The sequence below is a fragment of the Oryctolagus cuniculus genome, chromosome 7 (genome assembly GCF_051225735.1).
Source record: "Oryctolagus cuniculus isolate XC-2025 breed Fujian yellow rabbit chromosome 7, ASM5122573v1, whole genome shotgun sequence".
In the NCBI taxonomy this organism is placed as follows: Eukaryota; Metazoa; Chordata; class Mammalia; order Lagomorpha; family Leporidae; genus Oryctolagus; species Oryctolagus cuniculus.
The window spans coordinates 110,974,807-110,999,407 of record NC_142873.1 but is presented as its reverse complement, the minus strand read 5'-3'; the positions used below and the strand labels follow the sequence as shown (position 1 = coordinate 110,999,407).

The window sequence follows — 24,601 nt, the reverse complement described above, 5'->3', positions numbered from 1 at the left end:
GTGCTTATCCTGGTCTCCCATGGGGTGCAGGGCCCAGGCACTTGGGCCATCCTTCACTGCCCTCCCGGGCCACAGCAGAGAGCTGGACTGGAAGAGGAGTAACCAGGACTAGAACTGGCGCCCATATGGCATGCTGGCGCCACAGATGGAGGATTAACCTACTGCACCACGGTGCCAGCCGCAGAGTTAGAACTTTAAAAGAATAAGATAAACTATGACAAATAAAATACTAAAATGATACAATCAAAATTTTCAAAAGTTGGTTCTTTAAAAAAACTAGAAAAATAGAGTACACTCTTACAAGATTAAATAAGAAAAGGTTAAATATCCCCTACTATGAATTTAAAATGGAACATAAAGTCAAATATAGCAGATGTTTAAAAAGTCAGAGAGGGTATTATCTGTGATTTAATGCAAAAAGCCTGAAACTCTAATTGTTATTAGATAAGAATGATTTAGCAAAACAAAATCAAAATGTGAGTAATCATAACCATCATACAAATCAGTTAAATCACAAATTTGTACACAAAACACTAACACATTGTAGTATTGTAGGTCCTAATTGTCAATGTAAGATAAGAAAGTCTTCAGATATATTATTAGAATTAATAAGCTTGGTAAATTTCTCATGTAAAATTAATATACAAGGTCAACTACAAAATATAATACAATTTTACTTTTTAATGCTTATCCCTACTAAGCATTCTAGGGATAACTAATATAGAACAATTATTCATGAATATATTAAAACCATTTACAGAGTCTAGGGAAAACCTGATTCCTCAAAAGAAGTTCTCAACTCATTTTTCAAGGCTGAAAGACCAAAATCTGTAGACTATAAGGAAAAATAATAATTCAGTTTCACAAAAATAATTAGAAAACTTTTTTTAAAAAGATTATTTACTTGAAAGGCAGAGTTACAGAGAGGCGGGGGGTGAGGGGGTGGAGAGAAAGGTCCATTTTCCATCCACTGGTTCAATCTCCAACTGGCTGGAATGGCTGGTGCCAGGCCGATCCAAAGCCAGGAGCCAGGAGCTTCTTCCGGGTCTCCTACACAGGTGCATGGGCCCAAGCACTTGTGTAATCTTCTACTGCTTTCCCAGGCCATAGCAGAGAGCTGGATTGGAAGTGGAGCAGCTGGGACTTGAACTGGTACCCATATGGGAAGTTAGCACTAGAGATGGCAGCTTTCTCTGTTGCACCACATCACAGACCCCCAAAACTTTCAAACAAAATAGAACTGTTCTACCAACGCATTAAAGTCACACAGAGTGGGCATTTGGTGCAGGAGTTAAGACACTAATTTGGACTTCACTTCCTATATCAGCATGCTTGGTTAGTCCTAGCTCCTCTGCTTCTGAGCCAGTTTCTTGCTAATCTGTTCTCTAGGAAGTGGCAGATGATGGCTCAAGTACTTAGGTGTCTGCCACCCTGGGAAGCAGCAGTTGACGCCTCAAATATCTGAGTCCCTGCCACCTATAGGGAGACCCAAATGGAGTTCTTGGGTTCCTAGCTTTGGCCTCACCCAGCCCTAGTTGTTGTGAGTGAACCAATGGATAAGATCTCTCTTCCCTATGTCTCTCTGACTTTCAAATAAATATTTAAAAAACCCCAAAAATAAAAAAAAACCCCACACACTTAGATTCATTGTGACCAAGCTGTTTATCCTTGGAATCAACGCAAAATTGGGTTAACAACAGGAAATCAAAAAATATAACTACCCCGCTAAAAGATATTTTAAAAGATGCGGAAAAGACTTTTGACAACAATATTGAAAAATTTAAAATAAAAATTTTTAAAAATGAGTAGGAGTCTCCTTAATTTAAAATTTCTAGAAAAAACCTGCATCTAGTACTATATGTAACAGTGAAAACATTTACCTTCAGAACATTTCCTGTTCCTATTCAAAATAGTATTGTAGGTCCTAATTGTCAATGTAAGATAAGAAAGTCTTCAGATATATTATTAGAATTAATAAGCTTGGTAAATTTCTCATGTAAAATTAATATACAAGGTCAACTACAAAATATAATACAATTTTACTTTTTAAAAAATACTTAGGTACTAGTGTTGTGGCACAGTGGATTAAGCTGCCACCTCAGATGCCAGCATTCCATATTAGAGTGTGAGTTCGAGTCTTGGCTACTCTGTTTCTGATCCAGCTTCTTGCAAATGCACATCTGGGAAGGCAGCAGAAGATGGCCAAAGTGCTTGGGCCCCTGCATCCACATGTGAGACCCAGATGGAGAGCCTGGCTCCTGGCTTCAGCTTGTGCATTGCAGCCATTTAGGGGATGGATCAGTGGATGGAAGTGTGCACTATCTTTTTCACTCTCTGTAACTACCTTTCAAATAAATAAATAAATCTTAAAAAAAAAAATACTCAAAAAGTCTAAGTGAACGGGGAAACACATGCCACATTTTGTTGACCTCTCCGTGTTTGTCCCTTTCTCTGTCTGTAACTCTGCCTTTCAAACAAATAAATAAATCTTTTAGAAAAAATAAATAAATCTTTTAGAAAAAGATTTGTTTGTTTGAGAGGCAGTTACAGAGAGAGAGAGAGAGAGAGAGAGAGAGAGAGAGAGATATCAATCTTCCACCTGCTGGTTCACTCCTTTAATGTCTGCAATGGCTAGAGCTGGGTCAATCCGAAGCCAGGAGCCAGGAGCTTCTTCTAGGTCTCCCACATGAGTGCAGGGGCCCAAGGACTTGGGCCATCTTCTGCTGCTTTCTCAGGTGCATTAGCAGGGAGCTGGATCAGAAGTGAAGTGGCCAGGACTCGAACATATGCCCATACGGGATACCGGCACTACAGGCGGTAGCTTAACCTGCTATGTCACAGCGCCGGTCCCACAAATAAATCTTTAAAAAAAATAAAGAAAAAATACAACTATGTCTATCATATTGAGTTTTAGGAGTGAATATGACTATTACCATGACCTCAGGTTAAAAGAAAAGGAATTCTTGGGGTATCATTTGGCCCAGCAGTTAGCCCACTGGTTGGGCCATCCATATCCCCTACCCTATCAGAGTGCCTGGGTTCGATCCTGGCTCTGCCTTCCAATCCCAGCTTCCTGGTAAAGCAACCCAAGGAGGCAGCAGGTGATGGGTAGAAGTTGGGTTCCTGTCAGCCATATGGGAATTTGAGTTCCTGGTTCCTGGCTTTGGCCTGGTTCAACATGAGCCATTGTAGATTTTTGGAGGATGAAGTCATGGATGGAAGCTCACATTGTTTCAGTCTCTTGCTTCTCAAAATAATTAAGTGACAAATAAATTTTCAAGACATACAAATACTAGACTGAATCACTTAAGCATTAGGAACGTGTTTATAAATCTGTATGTGTATATATATGTGTGTGTGTGTGTGTGTATATATATATATATATATATATATGGTAAACCCCAAACCCAAAGATGAAACACCCCAAAAATTAAATACATGGAAAATGTTTGCTACTTTTAGTAATAAAAGCAAACTGAAGTTATCATTTAAAATTGATTGGGGCTGGCACTGTGGCACCAGCATCCCATGTGGGCACTAGTTCTAGTCCTGGCTGCTCCTCTTCCAGTCCAGCTCTCTGCTGTGGCCTGGGATAGCAGTGGAAGATGGTCCCAGCGCTTGGGCCCCTGCACCCGCATGGGAGACCAGGAGGAAGCACCTGGCTCCTGGCTTCAGATTGGCACAGCTTCGGCTGTTGTGGCCATTTGGGGAGTGAACCAATGGAAGGAAGACCTTTCTCTCTGTCTCTCTCACTGTCTGTAACTCTACCTGTCAAATAAATAAATAAAATCTTTAAAAAATTTTGATTAGCATAAGATACCCTACTCAAATACTATTACTTCCGGCATGTTACCTTGAGATTAGTACTGTTATATTCTTGGTACTCTTAATAATTAAAAACTTTTTGTAATGGGGTTGGCACTGTGGTGCAGTGGGTTAAATCCCCAGCCTGCAGTGCCAGCATCCCACATTGGTACCAGTTTGAGTCCTGGCTGCTCCACTTCTGATCCAGCTGCCTGCTAATGTGCCTGAATGGCCCAAGTCTTAAAAAAAAAAAAAAAATAAAAAATAAAAAATAAAAAGAAATAAAACTGTATCTATCATATTGGGCCCCTGCACTCACGTGGGAGACCTGGAAGAAGCTCCTGGCTCCTGGCTTTGGATCGGCTCAGCTCTGGCCGTTGTGGATATTTGGGTAGTGAAACAGCAGATGGAAGACACCCCCCCCCTCTGTTACTCTTGTCTTTCAAAGTAAATAAAATAAGTCTTTAAAAAAAACAACTGTTTGTAATATACTACATATTAAGAACCAATGAAGCTGGCGCCGCGGCTCACTAGGCTAATCCTCCGCCTTGCGGCGCCGGCACACCGGGTTCTAGTCCTGGTCAGGGTGCCGGATTCTGTCCCGGTTGCCCCTCTTCCAGGCCAGCTCTCTGCTGTGGCCAGGGAGTGCAGTGGAGGATGGCCCACGTGCTTGAGCACTGCACCCCATGGGAGACCAGGAGAAGCACCTGGCTCCTGCCATCGGATCAGCGCGGTGCGCCGGCTGCAGCGCGCTGGCTGCGGCGGCCACTGGAGGGTGAACCAACGGCAAAGGAAGACCTTTCTCTCTGTCTCTCTCTCTCACTGTCCACTCTGCCTGTCAAAAAAAAAAAAAAAAAAAAAGAACCAATGAGAGGCTGGGGCTGTGGCACAGCAAGTTAACACCTTGGCCTGAAGTGCCAGTATCCCATATGGGCGCCGGTTCAAGACCTGGCTGCTCCTCTTCCAATCCAGCTCTCTGCTATGACCTGGGAAGCAGTAGAAGATGGTCCAAGTTATTGGGCCCTTGCACCCGCGTGGGAGACCCAGAAAGGCTCCTGGCTTCAGATCAGCGCAGCTCCAGCTGTTGTGACCAATTGGGAAGTGAATCATCAGATGGAAGACTTCTCTCTCTCTCTCTCTGCCTCTCCTCTCTTCTATGTAACTCTGACTTTCAAATAAATAAATAAGTCTTTTAAAAAAATAGAGTCAATGAAGGGGCTGGCATTGTGGCACAGTGGGTAAAGCCACAGCCTACAACATTGGCATACCATATGGGTGGAGTCTTGGCTGCTCCAATTCCCATCCAGCTCCCTGCTAATGTGCCTGGGAGAGCAGTGGAAGATGGCAAAATCCTTGGGCCCCTGTTTCCCATGTGGCAGGCCCTGAAGAAGCTCCTGGCTCCTGGCTTTGGTCTAGCCCAGTCCCAGCAATTGCAGCCATTTGAGGAGTGTACCAGTGGATGGAAGATCTCTCTCTCTCTCTGTCCCCCTCCTCCACTCTCTGTAAACTCTGCTTTTCAAATAAATAAATAAATCTTAAAAAAAATGAGTCAATAAAAATATTCTTGTACTTTGGCTCAGTAACCTCATGTTAGAACTACCACCACCAACAAAAATGTCTCTTGTGGTATAAGCTACACCACATTCTGACAAATTCAAATAATAGGAATACAGAAAATTACAACTTACTCATTTGAGGAAATAATATAATAATTAGAATAGCTCTAGGTTTAACTATAAAATAATTTAAGATTATATGTATGCTGAGACCAACTATGGAAAATGAATGTAGTAATATTGGCATAAAAATGAATGGTAACAATAATTAAAAATGTATTGTCTACAACTTTATTTGTAGGTTTTCTTATTAAAAAATATTTGAAAGGCAGAGTGACAGAGAAAGGGAGAGACAGAGAGAAAGAGATCTTCCATTCTCAGGTTCACTTCCCATATGCCTGCAATACCTGGAGCCTCATGAGCCAGATGGAAGCCAGGAGCCAGGAAATCCATCCAAGTCGCTAGTGAATCCCTGTACTTCAGTCATCATCCACTGCCTCCCAGGTTAGCAGATTAACAGGAATATGGACTGGAAGTGCAGAGTAGCTGGGACTGTAACCAGCACTGCAGTGTGGGATGTGGGCATTGTAAGTGACGGTTAACCAGGAGTGCCACGACAAGTGCCCCTCTTTGTAAATTGTAAATGTTATATAGTTTTTTTTTTTTTTTGTAATGTAAAAGGAGAAAGCTTTCTCTATAGACACTAACACTTTTTTTTTTTTTTTGACAGGTAGAGTTGTAGACAGTGAGAGAGAGAGAGACAGAAAGAAACGTCTTCCTTCCGTTGGTTCACTCCCCAAATGGCCCCAAGGGCCAGAGCTGTGCCGATCCGAAGCCAGGAGCCAGGTGCTTCTTCCTGGTCTCCAATGAGGGTGCAGGGGCCCAAGCACTTGGGCCATCCTCCACTGTCCTTCTGGGCCACAGCAGAGAGCTAGATTGGAAGAGGAGCAACCGGCACTAGAACCCGGCGCCCATATTGGATGCCGGTGCTGCAGGCAGAGGATTAACCAAGTGAGTCACAGCACTGGCCCTGACAGTAACACTTAAGGAGACCTCTGACTATAGGAATTCATATACCTATAGTAAACACAAGTATACAAAAAAGAGAAGGACATTTGTTTACAACATGGTAATGGTTGTAAACATTAGTAGGAAAAAAGAATTAAAGAAGTGTGTATTGCTCCACGGTCAACTGGCTCATAAAACTAGCAGGACTTTATTATTGTTGTTGTTTTAAAACTGCAAAATAATAAATTTAATGCTAAAAATGAGCCAGTTTTCTCTAAGCAGAAAACAGAGTTTTTTATTTTGCTGCTGCAGATCATCTAACTCTAAATACCAGGAGCAATGTTTTCTGAAACCAATCCTACAAATTTATCTATCCCAGTAATTGCCTTATGTTTGTAAAATCTCAGGCTCCTGTGAAACTTTTTGAAGTTTTTCTTTTACATTGATACCATGTTCAGGTAGGAGAAATTGATAACAGTTTGTGATAGGTAATGTAATGAGAATAAATGAGGTATCATTCCAAACTATTTAAATAAGTTAGCATTACTTGTACTTTTTTATGACAAAACTGATGTAAAATTACTTCTGCCCAAATAAACCCATTCAATGAATGATTTGATAAGAGAGGCCATACTTCATATTTGGTAACTGAAACAATGATAGGGAGTCAAAGACTGGGTTCTGCCTGTGGTTCTGATACTGCTTTGTTAGGTGATATTCAATGATACATAATGACACACAAGGTCTTTTCAATCTGATCTCAATCTACTTTCCCAGTCTTTTCTTTGACTACTTGGTCTTCATAGAGTCCATGGTTTCAGCTTCACTGGACCACTTAATTTTCCTAGAACAGATCCTGAATTTTGCTCATGTTTTTGTCTATTGGGTAAATCCTTCTTCATTTCTGCCTGAACAACTGATACTCATCATCTAAGGTCCATTTCAAATATTTGTAATATTCTTTGACTTTGCTTCATCTGTAAATATTTAATTACTTATTCTGAAAGGCAGGCAGAAACACACACACACACACACACACACACAGAGAGAGAGAGAGAAAGAGAGAGAGAGGTCTCCCATCCACTGATTCACTCTCCAAATGCCCTCAATAGTCAGGGCTGGGACAGGCTGGGAAGGCAAGCTGGGACTCCTATGCGGGTGGCAAGGACCCAAGTTCTTGGCTCCATTAGCTGCTGTCCCCCAGGGTACATATTAGCAAGAGGCTGGAATAAGGAGTGGAATCAGGACTCAATCCCAGTCACTCTGATATGAGATGCTAATGCCCCAAATCTTAACAGATAGGCCAAATGTGCACTCCTCATTCCTTCTATTGTGGATCAAAGTGTTAGCAAGGCAGGAATCAAGTATCGGGCTAATACACGATTTGTTTTCCCAACTGTTTCATAATTTTGTATTTACTAAACATATATTTATTATGTGTCAAGTATTAGCCTAGAAATATTCTCCTTGTGCAGAGGAGTTAAGATAACATGCATGAGACTGCTATCTTTAGAAAGGCCTGATCGCAATTTCGGTGCTTGGTTAATGCAAGGTTGGTTTTGGGGAGGTTCTCATCATTCCCAAAGCAAAAAAGTGGCACGTTATGCCCAAACTGTTTATAAAGACACCATGAATGGACCAGTGCTGTGGCACAGAAGATAAAGCTGCCACCGTAGTGCCAGCAACCCATATGGGCACTGGTTCGATTCCTGGCTGCTCCACTTCCGATACAGCTCTCTGCTAGGCCTGGGAAAGCAGTAGAGGATGGCCCAAGTCCTTGGGCCCTTCATCTGCATGGGAGACCCGGAATAAGCTCCTGGCTCCTGGCTTCGGATTGGTCCAGCTCCGCTGTTACAGCCATTTTTGGATAGTTAACCAGTGGATAGAAGACCTCTCTCTCTTTCTCTCCTCTCTCTCTCTGCCTCTGTAACTCTGCCTTTGAAATAAATAAATAAATAAATATTTAAAAAAATAAATTTTAAATTAAAAAAAGATACCTTGGTGCCTGCTGAATACTTGCTTTCCTACTGTGTGTCTGGCATTTTGGTAAATGCCAGGCAGAGTGTGCCTATGGAACCAGTCTCCACTGAAAAACCTTTGGCACAAAGTCTTACCTAATCAGGTTCTCCGGTAGATAACATTTCACACAAGCTGTCACAACCTGTTCCTGAAGGAATTAAGTATGTTTTGCATGACTGCCCTGGTAGAGGACCCTTAGAAGCCTGCAGTTAGGGACCACTGTTGCGGCAGAGTGGGTTACACCACTGCCTGTGATGCCAGCATCCCACATGGGCGCTGGTCTGCGTCCCGGTGGCACCCTTTCTCATCCAGCTCTCTGCTAATGGCCTGGAAAAGCACTGAAAGATGGCCCAAGTGTTGGGCCTCTCTGCCCACACGGGAGACCTGTCTGAAAGCTCCTGGTTTCAGCCTGTCCTATCGATGGCTGTTGCAATCACCTGGGGAGTGAACAAGCAAATGGAAGAGCTCTCTTTGTCTCTCCCTCTCTCTCTGTAACTTGGAGTTTCAAATAAATAAATAAATCTTTAAAAAAAGAAAAGAAAAAAAAAAAAAAAGCAGCACACAGCTGGTTTCCTCCAGCCTTGACCCCATCCACCTTTTCCCTTTGCTGACTATTTTGTATCCTTCAGAGCAATGTACTGAAGGACTCTATGCAGTGTGTGCTGAGTCCTCCTAGCAAATCACTGAAACTGGGGTACCCAGGAAGACCCCCAATACATCCATGTTCCATGTAGTTCACCCAATTTGCTCAATTTCCCTATAGGAGGTAGATGTTATTATCCTTACTTTAAAATCAGAAAATTGAGGATTAGAAAGATTAAATGGCCTGGAAGAGAACACAGACAAATTTTTTTTTTTTTTGACAGGCAGAGTGGACAGTGAGAGAGAGAGAGACAGAGAAAGGTCTTCCTTCCATTGGTTCACCCCCTAAATGGCCGCTACGGCTGGCGCGCTGTGCCGATCTGAAACCAGAGCCAGGTGATTCTCCTGGTCTCCCACGGGGTGCAAGGCCCAAGGACCTGGGCCATCCTGCACTGCCCTCCTGGGCCACAGCAGAGAGCTGGCCTGGAAGAGGGTCAACCGGGACAGAATCCGGTGCCCCAACCGGGACTAAAACCCGGGGTGCCAGCACCGCAGGCAGAGGATTAGCCTAGTGACCCACGGCATTGGCCAAGAACACAAATTTAAACATAAATATTTGCTTTCATGTTCACTCCTTATAAGTTCACTGAGGGGGGGCTGGTGCTGTGGCACAGCAGGTTAAGCTGCTGCCTGCAGTGCCAGTATCTTATATGGGTACTAGTTTGAGACCCAGCTGCTCTCTTTCTGATTCAGCTCTCTGCTATGGCCTGGGAAAACAGTAGAAGATGGCCCAAGTCCTTGGGCCCCTGCACCCACATGGAAGACCTGGAAGAAGCTCCTGGCTCCTGGCTTTGGAATGGCCCAGCTCCAACCATTGCAGCCATCTGGGGAGTGAAACAGTGTACAGAAGATCTCTCTCTCTGCCTCTGCCTCTCTGTAACTCTGCCTTTCAAATAGATAAATAAATGTTAAAAAAAAAAAAAAGAAGAAAAGAAAGAGATTTCAATAAGGGAAGGGAAGCAGAAACTCACACACTGAAGTAGGTAAAAAAAAAAGGGTAACTTTCAAGTTAGATAACTTAATAATAGCTTCAAGTTAAAAAATTAAAATATAGTATTAAAGAATATTAAATTAGACACAGATCATTTCTCATTGTGAACCATTTCCCTGTGCTCTCTCTTTTCAATAGTTCCTTAAGGTCATTATGGCATACTTTGGGTCTAGACACTGTCACTCTGAACATCATTACGCAGGAAGCCTTGAATACCTTTTAGTAAAATCTTTAAAGCAGAGTCGCAGTTTATTATGATGTCTAAACAGCTTTGGGTCACTGGGTATTTCAGATAAGAAAACCTGGGCAACTTCCAAAGGTCCCTGTAAAATAAGGAAATAAAATAAGAAGTGTGATTTTTGTCTTCTCTGAAACCAGACAGAATAAATCTGAATGATTTTTTTAAAGCACGGAGGTGGCTGCATTTACATGGAATTCATTACCTATTGATTCCTATATTAAAACTCTTCAGAGAAAATTGTTTCAGTGTCTCGTAAGTTCATATTTACAGTCTTGCTTACTGCAATTAACTTAATTACTGCTTAACATTCTTCAAAGTAGGAGCTCAAGGACTGCTGTGTTCCTTAATGCAGTTTGCCTTGTTCTTTACATTCCTTTAATTTATCCTAGATATGTAAGTGTCAGGCTATTATATCTGCCAATTTACTGATTGCTAGACTTGATTTTTACTAAAACAGTTTCTATCAGTATTTCAAAGATGTTCCTGACACAGTTAAAGAAGATGATCTTTTGTGAGTTACATCATGAGGAGGTAAAACCTCAAAATCATGTGTGTTACTAGTGGGCAAAAGTCATAAGGCATTTTAGTATGGGTAGAGCATTTTTTGGGCTTTGCTCCTTTCACCTAAAAAGTATTTAAGATATGTTACGTGAGATCTTACTGGCAGCCTTTCTGAGCTTTCCTTACCTTGGAACATTCCTTAAGATTAGGACCATGCCTAAAATCATTAGCAAGAGGACCTCAGGGAATCAACTCTAAGAAAATCATGGGAATGCCTTCTAATTCGCATCTGACAAAGTAACAATATTATTGTGTGTACATATATCATTAAAAATTTAAAAATGATTCCACAGCATCTACTTAAGCCTCTCCGTTCACTGTCAAGATCTGGAGAAGGTAGTATCACGGAAAATCAAGATAGGACTTATGTACAAAGCTTTGAAAATGAGTCTTCCTTTTTAGATCACATTCACGGAGTATAAGCTTGTTAAGTAAAGGCTATTTTAAGTTTCTTAATTCTTTCTTAATACAATGTACAGGAATGGATAGGTAGAAAAACACAGGCAGTAGAGAAGGCAGGTGTGAAAACCTTATATCTGAGATTATACTAAAGCCTTTTTTTTTTCAACTTGACTTCATTAATACTTTGTGTCTTTTATAATCACATCTAACATGTATCTGTTTCACTTGATTTAGCACCTATTTTTGATCTTTATAAAATATAATAATGAAATTATTCCAAGTCCTATTTAGAACTTCAATACATAGTGCTAGCAATAAGCACTAACCTGATTCACTGTTGTGCCTACAGATCCCTGGAGTACCATCTGTAGCATTTTGGGGTCTGCTGGGTCTTGATGTGTCGCAAATGCCAACTCCTGCGTCTTTTTCTGCATGTCTTCAATAGCAACTTCAATTGGTGTTAAGATGATCTGAGTAAAATAGTATCTATTAGGTCAGTGTACTGATTAAAAACTATCTAATTAGTTTTACAGATAATCAATTAAAATTAGAGGGATGGGAGTGTGGTATAGTGGTTAAGATGCCTGCATCCCAGATCAGAGTACATGGGTTAGAGTCTTGGCTGCCACTCCTGATACTAACTTCTTGTTAATGCATACCCTGCCAATGCAGCAGGCAATGGTTCAAGAATTTGGGTCCCTTCCACTTATATGGGAGGCCCAGATTGAGTTCCTGGCTCCTGGCTTCAGCCTGACCCAGCCCCAGCTGTTGCAGGCATTTGGGGAGTGACCCAGAAGATACGAGATTCTCTCTCTTTTTCCCTTTCAAATAAAATAAATAAACAAAATTTAAAACAAACTAGAAAAAAATTGGAAACCAGTTGTAGAGTTTAATAACAATAAAATGCCAAATTTGGATCCCTACATAACAGAAAAATATCAAAACATAAACTGATGGTGAATTAGGAACTGAGATAACAAATCTAACTCAAAACCAGATAATGGGACTGGCACTGTGGCACAGCGGGTTAACGCCCTGGCCTGAAGCGCCGGCATCCCATGTGGGCGCCGGTTCTAGTCCCGGCTGCTCCACTTCCGATCCAGCTCTCTGCTATGGCCTGGGAAAGCAGTAGAAGATGGCCCAAGTCCCTGGAACTCAGCACTCGCATGGGAGACCTGGAAGAAACTCCTGGCTCCTGGCTTCGGATTGGCGCAGTTCCGGCCGTTGTGGCCAGTTGGGGAGTTAACCATCAGACGAAAGACCTGTCTCTCTCTCTGCCTCTCCTCTCTCTGTGTAACTGATTCTCAAGTAAAAAATAAATCTTAAAAAAAAAAAAAAAAAAAAAAAAAAAACAGATAAAATTCCAGTATGCTACTGTGTGAGGGGTACATATCTTCTGCTGCATCTACATTATCACGTAGCTCAAATGTGCTTATTTCACTAATCCTATTTTCCTATTTATGAACTTACCTCCTCTTTGTGAGTGACATTGACCCTTGTTTTAATATAAGGAAAGGCATGAGAAGTGGTCAGAATGGTTTTCCGTTTGAATTGCTCATGAAGTTCTCCATGGGCACGGCCATCTAAAGTGAATGGTGTACAGTACATGAAACGGCGAAGGTTATAATTTTTGTCAAAATATGTGATTCTGTCTTTCATCTCATATGTATCGAAGTATGGTTCCACATAGGTAATCTGAATATATGCCTGGTAAAGGAAAAGAATCCATTTCCTTACTGTTCAATCATCGCCCAGTATTTCTCAAAATCACAAAGAGGATCTCAAAGATACAAATGTTATTACAGTCCAATCAAGCGTACCTTGTTAGCATCTAATTTACACTTGTCTACAGGATTGGAGTCCTTGATTACTTCAACCACATCCTCACCAAATCTTTCTCCATAAAATCCCTACAAGAAATAAAAATCAATCTTTTACATGAAATTAACAGGATTAGTAAACAGAGGTGGCCTCTGAAGGAGACCCCTGAGCAAAATTAAGATATTTAGTAAGTCCTGGACAACATGTCGTTAATCATAGTCTCAGTTCTTATTTATCTGACATTATTCCCATCAATGCATTTTAACATAAAGTACTATTAAAAAACAGTAAGTTTTCTAATAAAAATACAGAATCCCAAAAAATGTCCTCAAGACAAATGAAAAACACAGATGAAAGAAATTCATTATCATTGGCAATGGACAGAACTATTTAAAAGGAAAAATTAAATCTGAATCTTCAAAGGAGAAAAACCTCTACCTTTACCTTGAAGATAACATGTATGACTGAGCAAGTCTGGGGTACTGTCTCAATATTTCCCAAGACTTATCTAGCTCTTGAAAAATAAAAAGTCAATTTGAGCCAGTTTATAAGTTAGGCTGAGTGAAAACCACCAGTAAGATTCTAACATTAAAGAATTAACATCAGGCTGGTGCCACGGCTCATTAGGCTAATCCTCCGCCTTGCGGCGCCGGCACACCGGGTTCTAGTCCTGGTCGGGGCGCCGGATTCTGTCCTGGTTGCCCCTCTTCCAGGCCAGCTCTCTGCTGTGGCCAGGGAGTGCAGTGGAGGATGGCCCAAGTGCTTGGGCCCTGCACCCATGGGAGACCAGGAGAAGCACCTGGCTCCTGCCGTTGGATCAGCATGGTGCACCAGCCGCAGCGCACTGGCCGCGGCGGCCATTGGAGGGTGAACCAACGGCAAAGGAAGACCTTTCTCTCTGTCTCTCTCTCTCACTGTCCACTCTGCCTGTCAAAAAAAAAAAAAAAAAAAAAAAAAAAAAAAGGAATTAACATCAGCCGAGAATAAAAACAAGTCTAGAGTTTGCTTGCTTCTCAAAATGTCATGTGAGTACAAATCATCTGGGATTTTGTAAAATGCAGATTTCCATTCAGAAAGTCTGAGGTGGGTGGGGTCAGAGTCTCCATTTCACACAATCTCCCAAGTGGTGCCAATGCTTCTGGTCCAGGGATATTTTGAGCACTAACAGAGAAAGATTGGAAACAATAACTATAACAGAAAAGACTGGGAGGTGGGGGGCCGCGTTGTGGTGTAGTGGGTTAACACACTGCTTGCAAAGCTGGCATCCCACACAGGAGTGCAGGTTCCAGTCATGGCTGCTCCGCTTCCAGTTCAGCTTCCTGCTAATGCACCTAGGAAAGAAGCTGAACAAGGCTCAAGTATTTGGCCCCTGCCATTCATGTGGAAGACCTGGGATGGAGGTTCAGGCCTGGCCTAGTTGCCACAGGTGTGGTCATTTGGGGAGTGAACCAACGGATGAAAGATCTCTCTCTCTCTCGCTCTCTCTTTCTCTACCTCCGTCTCTCCTCCCCCTCCCCCCCATCACTCTGCCTTACAAATAAATAAAATCTTAAAAAAGATTGGTTACCCCAATTAATATGCAATTATTTATGGTGAAAACAAAGATTTTTTAAAGGTTAAGGAATTCTAAGAAGTGTTTTTAAGGTATAATTTCAGGCTTTTAAGTTCTTTTTTTTTTTTTTTTAAATTTATTTGACAGGTAGAGTTACAGACAGTGAGAGAGACAGAAATTTTTGGTCTTCCTTCCGTTGGTTCACCCCCTAAATGGCCGCAATGGCCGGCGCTGCGCTGGTCCAAAGCCAGGAGCCAGGTGCTTCCTCCTGGTCTCCCATGCGGGTGCAGGGGCCCAAGCACTTGGGCCATCCTCCACTGCCTTCCCGGGCTACAGCAGAGAGCTGGACTGGAAGAGGAGCAGCTGGGACTAGAACCTGGCACCCATATGGAATGCTGGCGCCACAGGCAGAGGATTAACCAAGTGAGCCACGGCGCTGGGCCCCAGGCTTTTAAGTTCTAAACCTATCTCTCAGGGAACCAGTTAAGCCAGAGATGGTGCACTTGATTCACAAATTTCTTGGAGCTCTGCTTTTAGCTTCACTCTTTGCTGCTACTTCATTTCCTATATGTTTTTCTACATACAAATGTGGAGACTATTACACATTTCTCCGTAAGTCACTGGGGTCTGCTGGGTCTTGATGCCAGCAGGATGTAGGGATTTCTCAAACACATATGTAGCCTGAAAAGAAGTTAGTATTATTTTACTCTAGCCATAAGAGATTTGAAGATTTCAAAAGAGGGTTATTGTACATATTCTGAGGAAGTAGCTTATTTGGCAGGGTCTAGTTTACTATATAATTAGGTCTGGATCTGAAAATCTACTCATAACAGAGAGAACAAATTAAATATTTTGTGAATCACCGCAACATTCACCTCCAATCTGTGAGATATCTCTGCAAGTTTGGTTATTGCAGGCTCCTTGTAAACAAACTCCTGTTCATCCAAATCCCCGAACTTGGTTCCATAAAAACCAACACGAAAATAGGTGCCAAACATCCGCTTACCATCCTAGATATAGGAAAATGAAGACACTTTAATACAAAGTCTTTGTTTTTCATATCATGCTTAGATTGCATAAACTATTAATTCAAAATTTGAAGATTTTATTATTTCTCAATTTGTTTTTTCATTACTTCTAATAAACAACATTAAGCAATTAGGGCTTTGACCAAGTGAGTAAGTCACATATAGCATGTATTTTTCAGAGTTTGTACCAAATGACTACCTCTTATATTTTTCTTACATAGAAAATTCTCTTACATAGAATTGAGATAACTTACTTTCCTCACTGAAAGAAAAGGTGCTTGGTATAACAATGAACTGCGTCTTAACTGACCTAACATTAGAGCACACTCTATGAATTTTGAAACGACACTAACATTTTAAAATTAGCATTAACCTTTACATAATCTCTTCAGGTATATTAAATGAGATCATGAAAGTCAGAAGCCAAGTAGAGTACCTGGCACACAGCCATCAGTAAAAATGTTAAAAACTCCCCAGAAGAACTAAAGCAAAACATCTGTAATTAGTATCTCTCCACTGACAAAAACATTCAGACATAGAAGAGTGCATAAAAGTGGATGAGAAAGGAAAAAGATGTATGAATGAAAGTTAAACAAATTTTTGTTTGGTTATTCTAAAACCTCCACGCCACCCACTGCATGCATTAACCACACACTAAGTGGCACTAAGGTTACCTTAGCTCTCCCACAAGCATATCTGAAAATAAATTCTTTCAATAAAGATAGGTATTTGGAAGTGTTCCATGCAATTTATTTTTATTTTTTTTGACAGGCAGAGTGGACAGTGAGAGAGACAGAGAGAAAGGTCTTCCTTTGCCATTGGTTCACCCTCCAATGGCCACCGTGGCCGGCATGCTGTGGCTGGTGCACCGCACAGATCCGATGGCAGGAGCCAGGTGCTTCTCCTGGTCTCCCATGGGTGCAGGGCCCAAGCACCTGGGCCATCCTCCACTGCATCCCTGGCCACAGCAGAGAGCTGGCCTGGAAGAGGGGCAACCGGGACAGAATCCGGTGCCCCGACCAGGACTAGAACCTGGTGTGCCGGCGCCGCTAGGCAGAGGATTAGCCTAGTGAGCCGCGGCGCCGGCCGTGTTCCATGCAATTTTAATAATTCATATACAAAGCCGTTTCAGAAGGATTTTGTGGAGGCTCCTATATACACAACCACACGCAAGCTTTTAAATTCCTCTCGATTCTGTTTAAGCCTAAACTGCTTTATTTATTTTTTCTACACTGGAAAGGCAAAGGGCATAGAAAATAACTTACAAGTGTTACAGATAAATAAGCAAAATGGGAGAAACTTTGATCCTTAACTTACTAGCTTAATTTAAAAAATAAAAGTACAGTGACTAAAAATATCCCTAAAATTTTTGTCTAAAGGAAGTTTTAAAGGAAAATACTTTTGGAGCTAAAGAGACTTGAGGTTTTAATTTAAAATTTTTTTTCACTATCAGCTTATTTCATATTTTAGCAAACATGAAAATTAACTGATTTCTATAGCAAATGGAATCTCTTTAGCTGGATTAAATGGATTCAAACAAAATTCTCATTAAAATCACCGTCAAGCCAATGGCATAACAGCAAATTTTGACAAAAAATTAAGAAATGAAGGCACTTCCTGGAAAATAAAAAATGGCATCTGAGAAAACAACTTAAAAAAATTTACTTGTGTGGCCAGCACTGTTGCACAGTGGGTAAAACTGCCACCTATGACATCAGCATCCCATTTGGGTGCCAGTTCCAATCCTGGCTGCTCCACTTCCAATCCACTTCCCTACTAATGGCCTAGGAAAAGCAGCAGAAGATGGCCCAGGTACTTGCGCCCCTGCCTCTCATGTGGGAGCTCCTGGCTCCTGGCTTCAGCCTGGATCAACCCATCTGGGAAACCTGGGTGGTAAATCAATGGATGTTAGATTTTTTTCTCTCTCTCTCTCTCTCTCTCTCTAACTCTGACTTTCAAATTAATAAATCTTAAAAACAATTTTTGATTATTTTTAAAAAACATGTTATACTATGCACATACATGAGTATACTTCAAAAATTTCTTGAAAGAATGGAATTAGAAGATGTTTATTTGGGAACAAAAATTGAACTTTTTGAAGACCCTTGTACGCACGGATTTCAAAAGTTTTTTTGTGCCAAATTTTCATTTTATTTCCACAAACATTTTATTTATTTATTTTTTAAAGATTTATTTATTTTATTTGAAAGAGTTACAGAGAGGCAGCAGAGAGAGTGGTCTTCCATCCGTTGGTTCACTTTCCAAACATTCACAACAGCCAGAGCTGAGCCGATCCAAAGCCAGGAGCCGCTTCCAGTTCTTCCTCATGGGTGCAGGGGCCAAAGGGGTGAGGCCACTTTGTACTGCTTTCCCAGGCCATAGCACAGAGCTGGATTGGAAGTGGAGCAGCCAGGACTTGAACTGGAGCCCATAGGGGATGCCGGCATTCTAGATGGTGGCTTTACCCACTACGCCACAGAGCCAGCGCCTCTACAAACATTTTGATGTTTCCATGTACATATATATTTCTACTCTTCAAAATCACAAATATTAAAATACTGTTATTTTGTCTATACTCCTCTCAGATTTCCAGCTTGAAACTTTTTTTCCAATTCTTCAATGTTGTGGCTCTTTAAATATATTTAGACACAGCCAGTAGGACTTGCTTCCCTCAGCCAAACTTTTTAGTTCTCAACCCATCCTCATATGACAGGAATGCTTATACTCTGTTCGGTGTTAGTTTTTCAGTGCTACCTTTGAAGCGTGGTATCTCAGAAGCAGACATAATACTCCTGTTGTGATCTGAATGGTGACTATCTCAGTGGGCTCACTGCCTTCCTGCATCTGGACACTGAATTTTATTAATGCAGCTTAAAATTCAATAGTCTCTTATATATACACATATATACGTAAACATTTAAATATACGTATAAATATATGTCTGTTCTCAAACTGACATTCAGTTCAAGGAAAAAAAATACTGAATGCTTATTTTGTTAGCCACTATTTACCTTAATAAGAAAATAAAACTAAACAAGACTTGTTTCTCAATAACTAAAAAGCATGTTCAAATAATTTCTATAATAAAGAAGGGATATATGCCATAATAAAAAGCAGTATCAAGCAAGGAAAGATGGGACTGCTACTCTGACATAGTAGGTTAGGCCTCCACCTGCAGCACTGGTATCCCACATGGGTGCTGGTTCATTGTCCCTGCTGTTCCTCTTCCAATCCAGCTCCCTGCTAATGGCCTGGGGAAGCAGTGGAAGATGGTCTAAATGCTTGGGCCCCCGTACCCATTTGGGAGACCCAGAAGAAACTCCTTGTTCCAGGCTTCAGATGGGCCCAGCTTTGGCCATTGTGGCCATTTGGGGAGTGAACCAACCTGTCAAATATATCAATCAATCAAAATGAAAAAAAATATTGTTGAAACCAAGTCTCAGTAGAGGTTCTAGATTTATACATTTTTTTCTAGGACTCAAGAGAATTGGCCACACACTCTATATAATGTCTTGAAATATCACACTGTATCCCAAGAATATGTACAATTATCACGTTAATAAAAATGAAAAATGTATTAAAACCTTGTGGAAAGAAAAGAAAATAAATTATATATTTGGCCCAAGTAGATAAAAGATGAAGGAAGAAACATTCCAGCAAAAAGAGAGGGAGAAAAATAAGTTAAAGTCAGAAAATAGAATTTATGTGAAGGAAGCCATTCAACTAGGTACTTATGGACATCCTACTATGTGTGGGCAAACTGTTGTAGAGATTTACGATAAATCAGTGAACTAAAGAGACAAAGAGGGTGGTCAGAGTAGGTCTCCCCAAGAAGGCCATCTGAGCAAAGATGGGAAGGAAGTATGAGTTACTCATGTGGATCACTGGAGGTCTAGGCAAGAGCCTGCCTGGTGTTTCTGAGAACCAGCAAAGTTAATCCTATGACTGGAGCAGCGCGAACGAGGGGGAGAATGGCAGGGGATGTGGTCAGAGAAGCAACCATGGGGGTTACTAGAATTTAAAATGCTTGCCTGTGTGTGCACTGAAGTGGGGGAGGGAGTAGCAGAGTCTGATGCTAGAGAGGAAGACTACTTGTCCTACCCAGTTCTTGAAAGTATAATCACATAGTCTCATCTTTAGGAAACACATTGATTCATTCTTAGTTCTTCTTCAGAGTTTTGGAATGTAGAATGATACCTGCTTCCCACTTAATTGGAAAAAAAAAAAAAAAAAAAACGGTCTTCTTTCTCTTAATCCAGTCCATGTTTTTGTAGCATCCCCTTCCTTTACTGCTACAAATGCATTCTGAACTTTGCATCGTTCCTCTGCTCCAGCTTATTCTCCCTTAGCATTTCCACTCATCACATTCATATCTCCTGGGAGACGCAACTGTGTCCCAAATGAAGAAATCCACCTACCATGTCTCTAAATAGTTGAAGTCTCTTATGACAAATATATCTTAAATCTCCTCTAGTTTTGTTATTTCTATCCAGCAAGAAACATTCTGTTGAGCAAGCTGTGCTTCCACAGTATCAGCACTTCTCTAAATTCTTTTACCCTCATCCAGCTGTTTTCCTCTATGCTTTCTTCAAGTTAACAGATTTCTACATAGGCATACCAGTATTGCACACGTGGTCATCTCTCTTCCCTTTCATTAGATCCATTCTTTTTAAATTGTACTTACCAGTTCATTCTAGTCATAGATTTCAACTTGAGAACCTGGTATGTTATGGATTATGTTAACCTAAATCTCATGTTAGGATTTCAAGTAATAGTAAGGATAATACTTATGGATGCTAACAATCATAGTAACAACAACAAAAATAATACTGTGCAAAATTTTTGAGTATTTACTACTATATGCTAGATGCTGGCTAACCACATTACCTGTTTGTAACAAGCCTCTATGAGATAGATGCCATTACTGTCACCTCATTTTATAGAAGTAACTTCCCCGAGGTCTCATTGTTAGTAAATGGTAGAACTGGGAGTTAAACTCCAATATATCTGACACCTGAATCTGAGCTCTTAATTAAGCAGTTCATTCCCAGGGCTGGCACTGTGGCACGTTGGGTTTAGTAGCTGCTGGCAACAATGGCATCCTGTATCCAGTCCAATTGGCTCTGCTTCTAATCCAGCTCCCTGCTAATGTGCCTGGGAAAGCAGTGGAAGATGGCCCAACTACTTGGGCCCCTTCCACCTACATGGGAGACCTAGATGGAGTTCCAGGCTCCTGTTTATGGCCTTGCCCAGCCCTGGCTGTTGATGCCATTTGCAGAATAAACCAGCAGACTGGAAGACTCTCTTTTTCTGTCATTCTGCCTTTCAAATAAATGTTAAACAAAGAAATCTTTAAAAAATTCTATAAAAATCAGCCACATGTTTCCTATATTCTACATACTAGTATAAATACCAGGACATTATGAGTAGGATCTTAGAGTTGTCCTCCTGGAGAATTCCTGTGAATTACCTTGAGTTTCTCCCTCCATATGTTTTGCCTTTCTTATTACAGCATCATTCTTTACAGTAATTTCTTGCATGTTTGCATATCCTTTCTCTATACTTCAGTATAAAAATCAGATTGGTGGTTTACCTACCAAATGTATTCTTCTAAGATACATCCTACTCTATTTCTGATCAGAATTTTAATTCTGACCATTATTATGTTCTAGTTCAGATAAAAGAAATCATGTCTAATACCATCTATAGTATCCTTTTCCCCTCAAAAGTAGCATCAGCGAATGAACAAAACCAATGGTATGGCATATCTTATCAGGTGTCTTTACTAATCACTGGGGAGTCACTACCTATTAGAAGTACCTCCTCCCAGGGAAATTAAGATTCTTTTCATTTATTGTGTTTTCCTTAACTAAAGTAACAGATGTTTCACATCTACAATGGCCTAACTTCTTTGGTGTGTCACATTTCCCACTATAATATCTAAAATTACTTCTTTTAACTATGTTCTGTCCTCTTGAGTTTTTTTTTTCTTTTCTTTATTTATTTTCTTCTTTCAGGGCTTATTCTCCTCTTTATTATTCTTTGGTGTTTCTAGTTCTGCTCCACCTGGATGGGTTACTTTACCTCAATCAGCTTTAATGTGGATTAAAGAACATAACATTCAACAGAAGTCACTGACCCAGAACTATGACCAGTATTTATGAGCAGCTCAAAGTCAAAATACTGACTGGTATTCATGTCTATCTGGTCCAGGGAGAAGTGTCAGGACAGTCATTTTGCATGCTTCAATCTTAAAAGTTAGGGTAACCCACATTTCTGCAGTGATCCAATAGAGTTTTTACTTTAACAAAGCTAATCCCATCTTCTATGAAGGTAGTGCTATTCTCTTTAAAGAAATATGTGCAATATTTAAAAACAAAAAAAATGGCAAAAAGTGTCATATTATTAATATTTTGGAGTTATTTTTTCTGGAAAATCTAAACTTGTATTAGTATCCTTGAGTGTAAATTGATCACTAACAAATGGACAAATATATCTTTTAAAAATAACTTTATGTCTTATCCCCCAAGTATGAGATGGCTGTGATAATCTTCACAAAGACATTCAGCACTTCTCTCCTAAAAATAATTAAAAATGTATCATAAGAAAAAAGTGATTGACAAAACTTATTCCTTATTATTTCAAGAAAAATAAAAGGACATTGGGAAAAGTAAAAATAAAAGTGAACACTAAACAGCCTTTAAGGAACTGAAACCGGCAGAGCAGATAACAGCCACATGGTTATGAAGGGTTCATGATTTGTTATTTTGCATGGTGAGTACTTTATCAGATTGTTAAATATCCAGTGTTAGAGTTATTTTTTATATACACACACATACATACTCATATACATACTGTCTACTACAAAGTTTTGCCAACTCAAATAATTTGTACCAAATCAAAGAGCATAACCCAAAATGCAACACTTTGCTAATATCTAAGCCCACAGGGTTTTTCTTATAAGTCAAGGAGTAAATTATCAAATCAATGAGCCTTTCAACCATGTATAAATTATCCTTACTGGATTTCAATACAGTGAGAGTTCTATGAGAATACTAGGAAATTAGCTAGGAAACAGTTTTCAGAAAAAATGAAATTATTGAAGTTTTCAGTCATAAAGAAAAATATTCACAAGATAGGAACTTACCACAACAGACAATAGTAAAAGTAGGGAGTAGGGTCAGCAACCAGGGGCAAGAGAGAAGAGAAAACAGAAAGCATTTTAATTAGGGAAATTTCAAAACAAATAAGCAGTAAATGGTAGCAAACACATTTGTAAAATGCAAGCATCCATTTAGGTTTAATGAGAGAAAAGCAAAAAACAAACGTGCAACAAATTTAGAAGCTACAAAGCTAAAGGTCCAGTAAAGATAGTGATAAGAATATAAACAAGAACATAAAGTCTGTGCAACTTGTACCATGCAATAACATGATGACACAATGATATTAATGTCATAACCAGTGAAAATTATACCTTTCAGGGGTCGATTTAGCATCAAGCAGAGTAGTAAGAAACTGCTCAGAGGTTTTGATATTTCATGCCTAATTTTCAGCTAATTCTATTTCATGTTGGGAAATCCATAAGGAACTTAATCCTTTATAGATAACCATGGCAAATCTCTACATATCTTAACTGAGCCACAGAAATAAAGGATTACAATTTGGTTATCAATAAGATCATATACATTTAATCTAGAGAATTAAGGTAGATATAAAAGTGCTGACTTAATCTGGAGAAAAATAAAAGATGAGCACTATTTCAGAAATGGAAGAACTTGGTAGTAACATTTATTGCTAAGGTTTTCTATTTGGGTCCCAAAACAAGGACTGCAATGCAAGACCAAATAGGGAAGCATAGGTTGTTCACTCAATGTCAACCTGACTAAAAAGTGATAGGCAAAGCAGACAACTTTACAAATGGACCTAGCTTTAAATAAACCTGGTTTATTATTATCTTGCTTTACCTCATCAAAATAAACTAGGTATATTTTATAGAATTCTTTCCTTTGCAGAAAGATTTAAAACAATGGTAATAAATTCTCTCTGGTATTTTTCAGATAAAACTTGATTTGTATGTAACTTTTCACAAGTCTACCTACTACATAAAAGGAAGCACATGTAGTCTTCATTGAACGCTATAAACTGTTTGGATATGAGGTATGACATTTCAAGTTCTCTTAATCTCTTTCTCTCTCCCCCCAATGAAATGTACATGACAAAAGTGAATTTCTTCCCTCAATAGTGCTTATTATACTCAAGGTAAAGTGATTCAAGACCAAATAAATGCAGTATTTCATCATTTCTAAGATGCACATATTTTGACCCACATTTTATTATCTCTGCAGTTGGCTTCCAACAGATGTCCTGGTTTAATATACAGAGATTCACATAGGACATAATAATGTCTTACAATTGATGGCATCTTAGATTGGGTGAAAAGTAGTATTTTCTATTTATACCTCTGAGCAATAACACATAAATCGACCTCTGTAAAATGAGGTGAAACAATATGGTTAAAAAAGAAATCTGTGTATAAATGTTGATGAAGGAAATGCTTCAAAGGATAAAAAACAAACTAAAGTGATGGCAAAGTGGCTCATTTACCAAAGAATCTCATTAGTGTAACATATGGATTTCCATGCACTGCCTACACACACACAACCTCTTAATAATAAATTTCTTAAAAAATAACTCAATACTTTAACAAAATTTCTTTGGTTAATGAATTCAGTTGATAGCAGATAGCAACAGAATGCCCACAGCTAGCACATGTGGGTAAAGCATTGGCAAAAGAAATCTTATCAAATCAATCTATTAGTGTCTTTAACTAACTAAAACATTACCTACCTCCCAGCCAGTACTCTGTATAATAAAAAGTAAAAAAGGGCAAGTCATAAAAAAACTGTTTAAAAAGAACAAAAAAGGCCAAAGGAAGTTCAGTAGCTTAAGGTATCATATACCATAAAATCTTCTCCA

At 39.9% G+C, this 24,601-nt stretch overlaps 1 protein-coding gene across 9 annotated transcripts in view; it reads right to left on the bottom strand.

Moving 5' to 3' along the window:
• Positions 1 to 24,601, bottom strand: part of DOCK7 (dedicator of cytokinesis 7) — a 268,792-nt gene that overhangs the window by 6,637 nt on the left and 237,554 nt on the right. For 4 of the 9 annotated variants that reach the window (XM_070078382.2, XM_070078385.2, XM_089300546.1 and 1 more), the window contains 6 exons: positions 24,473 to 24,487; positions 15,473 to 15,598; positions 13,045 to 13,134; positions 12,695 to 12,931; positions 11,551 to 11,694; positions 10,237 to 10,343 (listed from right to left, as the gene is read on the bottom strand). In XM_070078382.2, the coding sequence (XP_069934483.1) occupies positions 10,237 to 10,343; positions 11,551 to 11,694; positions 12,695 to 12,931; positions 13,045 to 13,134; positions 15,473 to 15,598; positions 24,473 to 24,487 (719 nt within the window). Of the gene's footprint in view, positions 1 to 10,236; positions 10,344 to 11,550; positions 11,695 to 12,694; positions 12,932 to 13,044; positions 13,135 to 15,472; positions 15,608 to 24,472; positions 24,528 to 24,601 lie in introns of all 9 variants that reach the window. The other 5 variants (XM_089300543.1, XM_089300545.1, XM_089300548.1 and 2 more) reach the window with 3 other exon arrangements.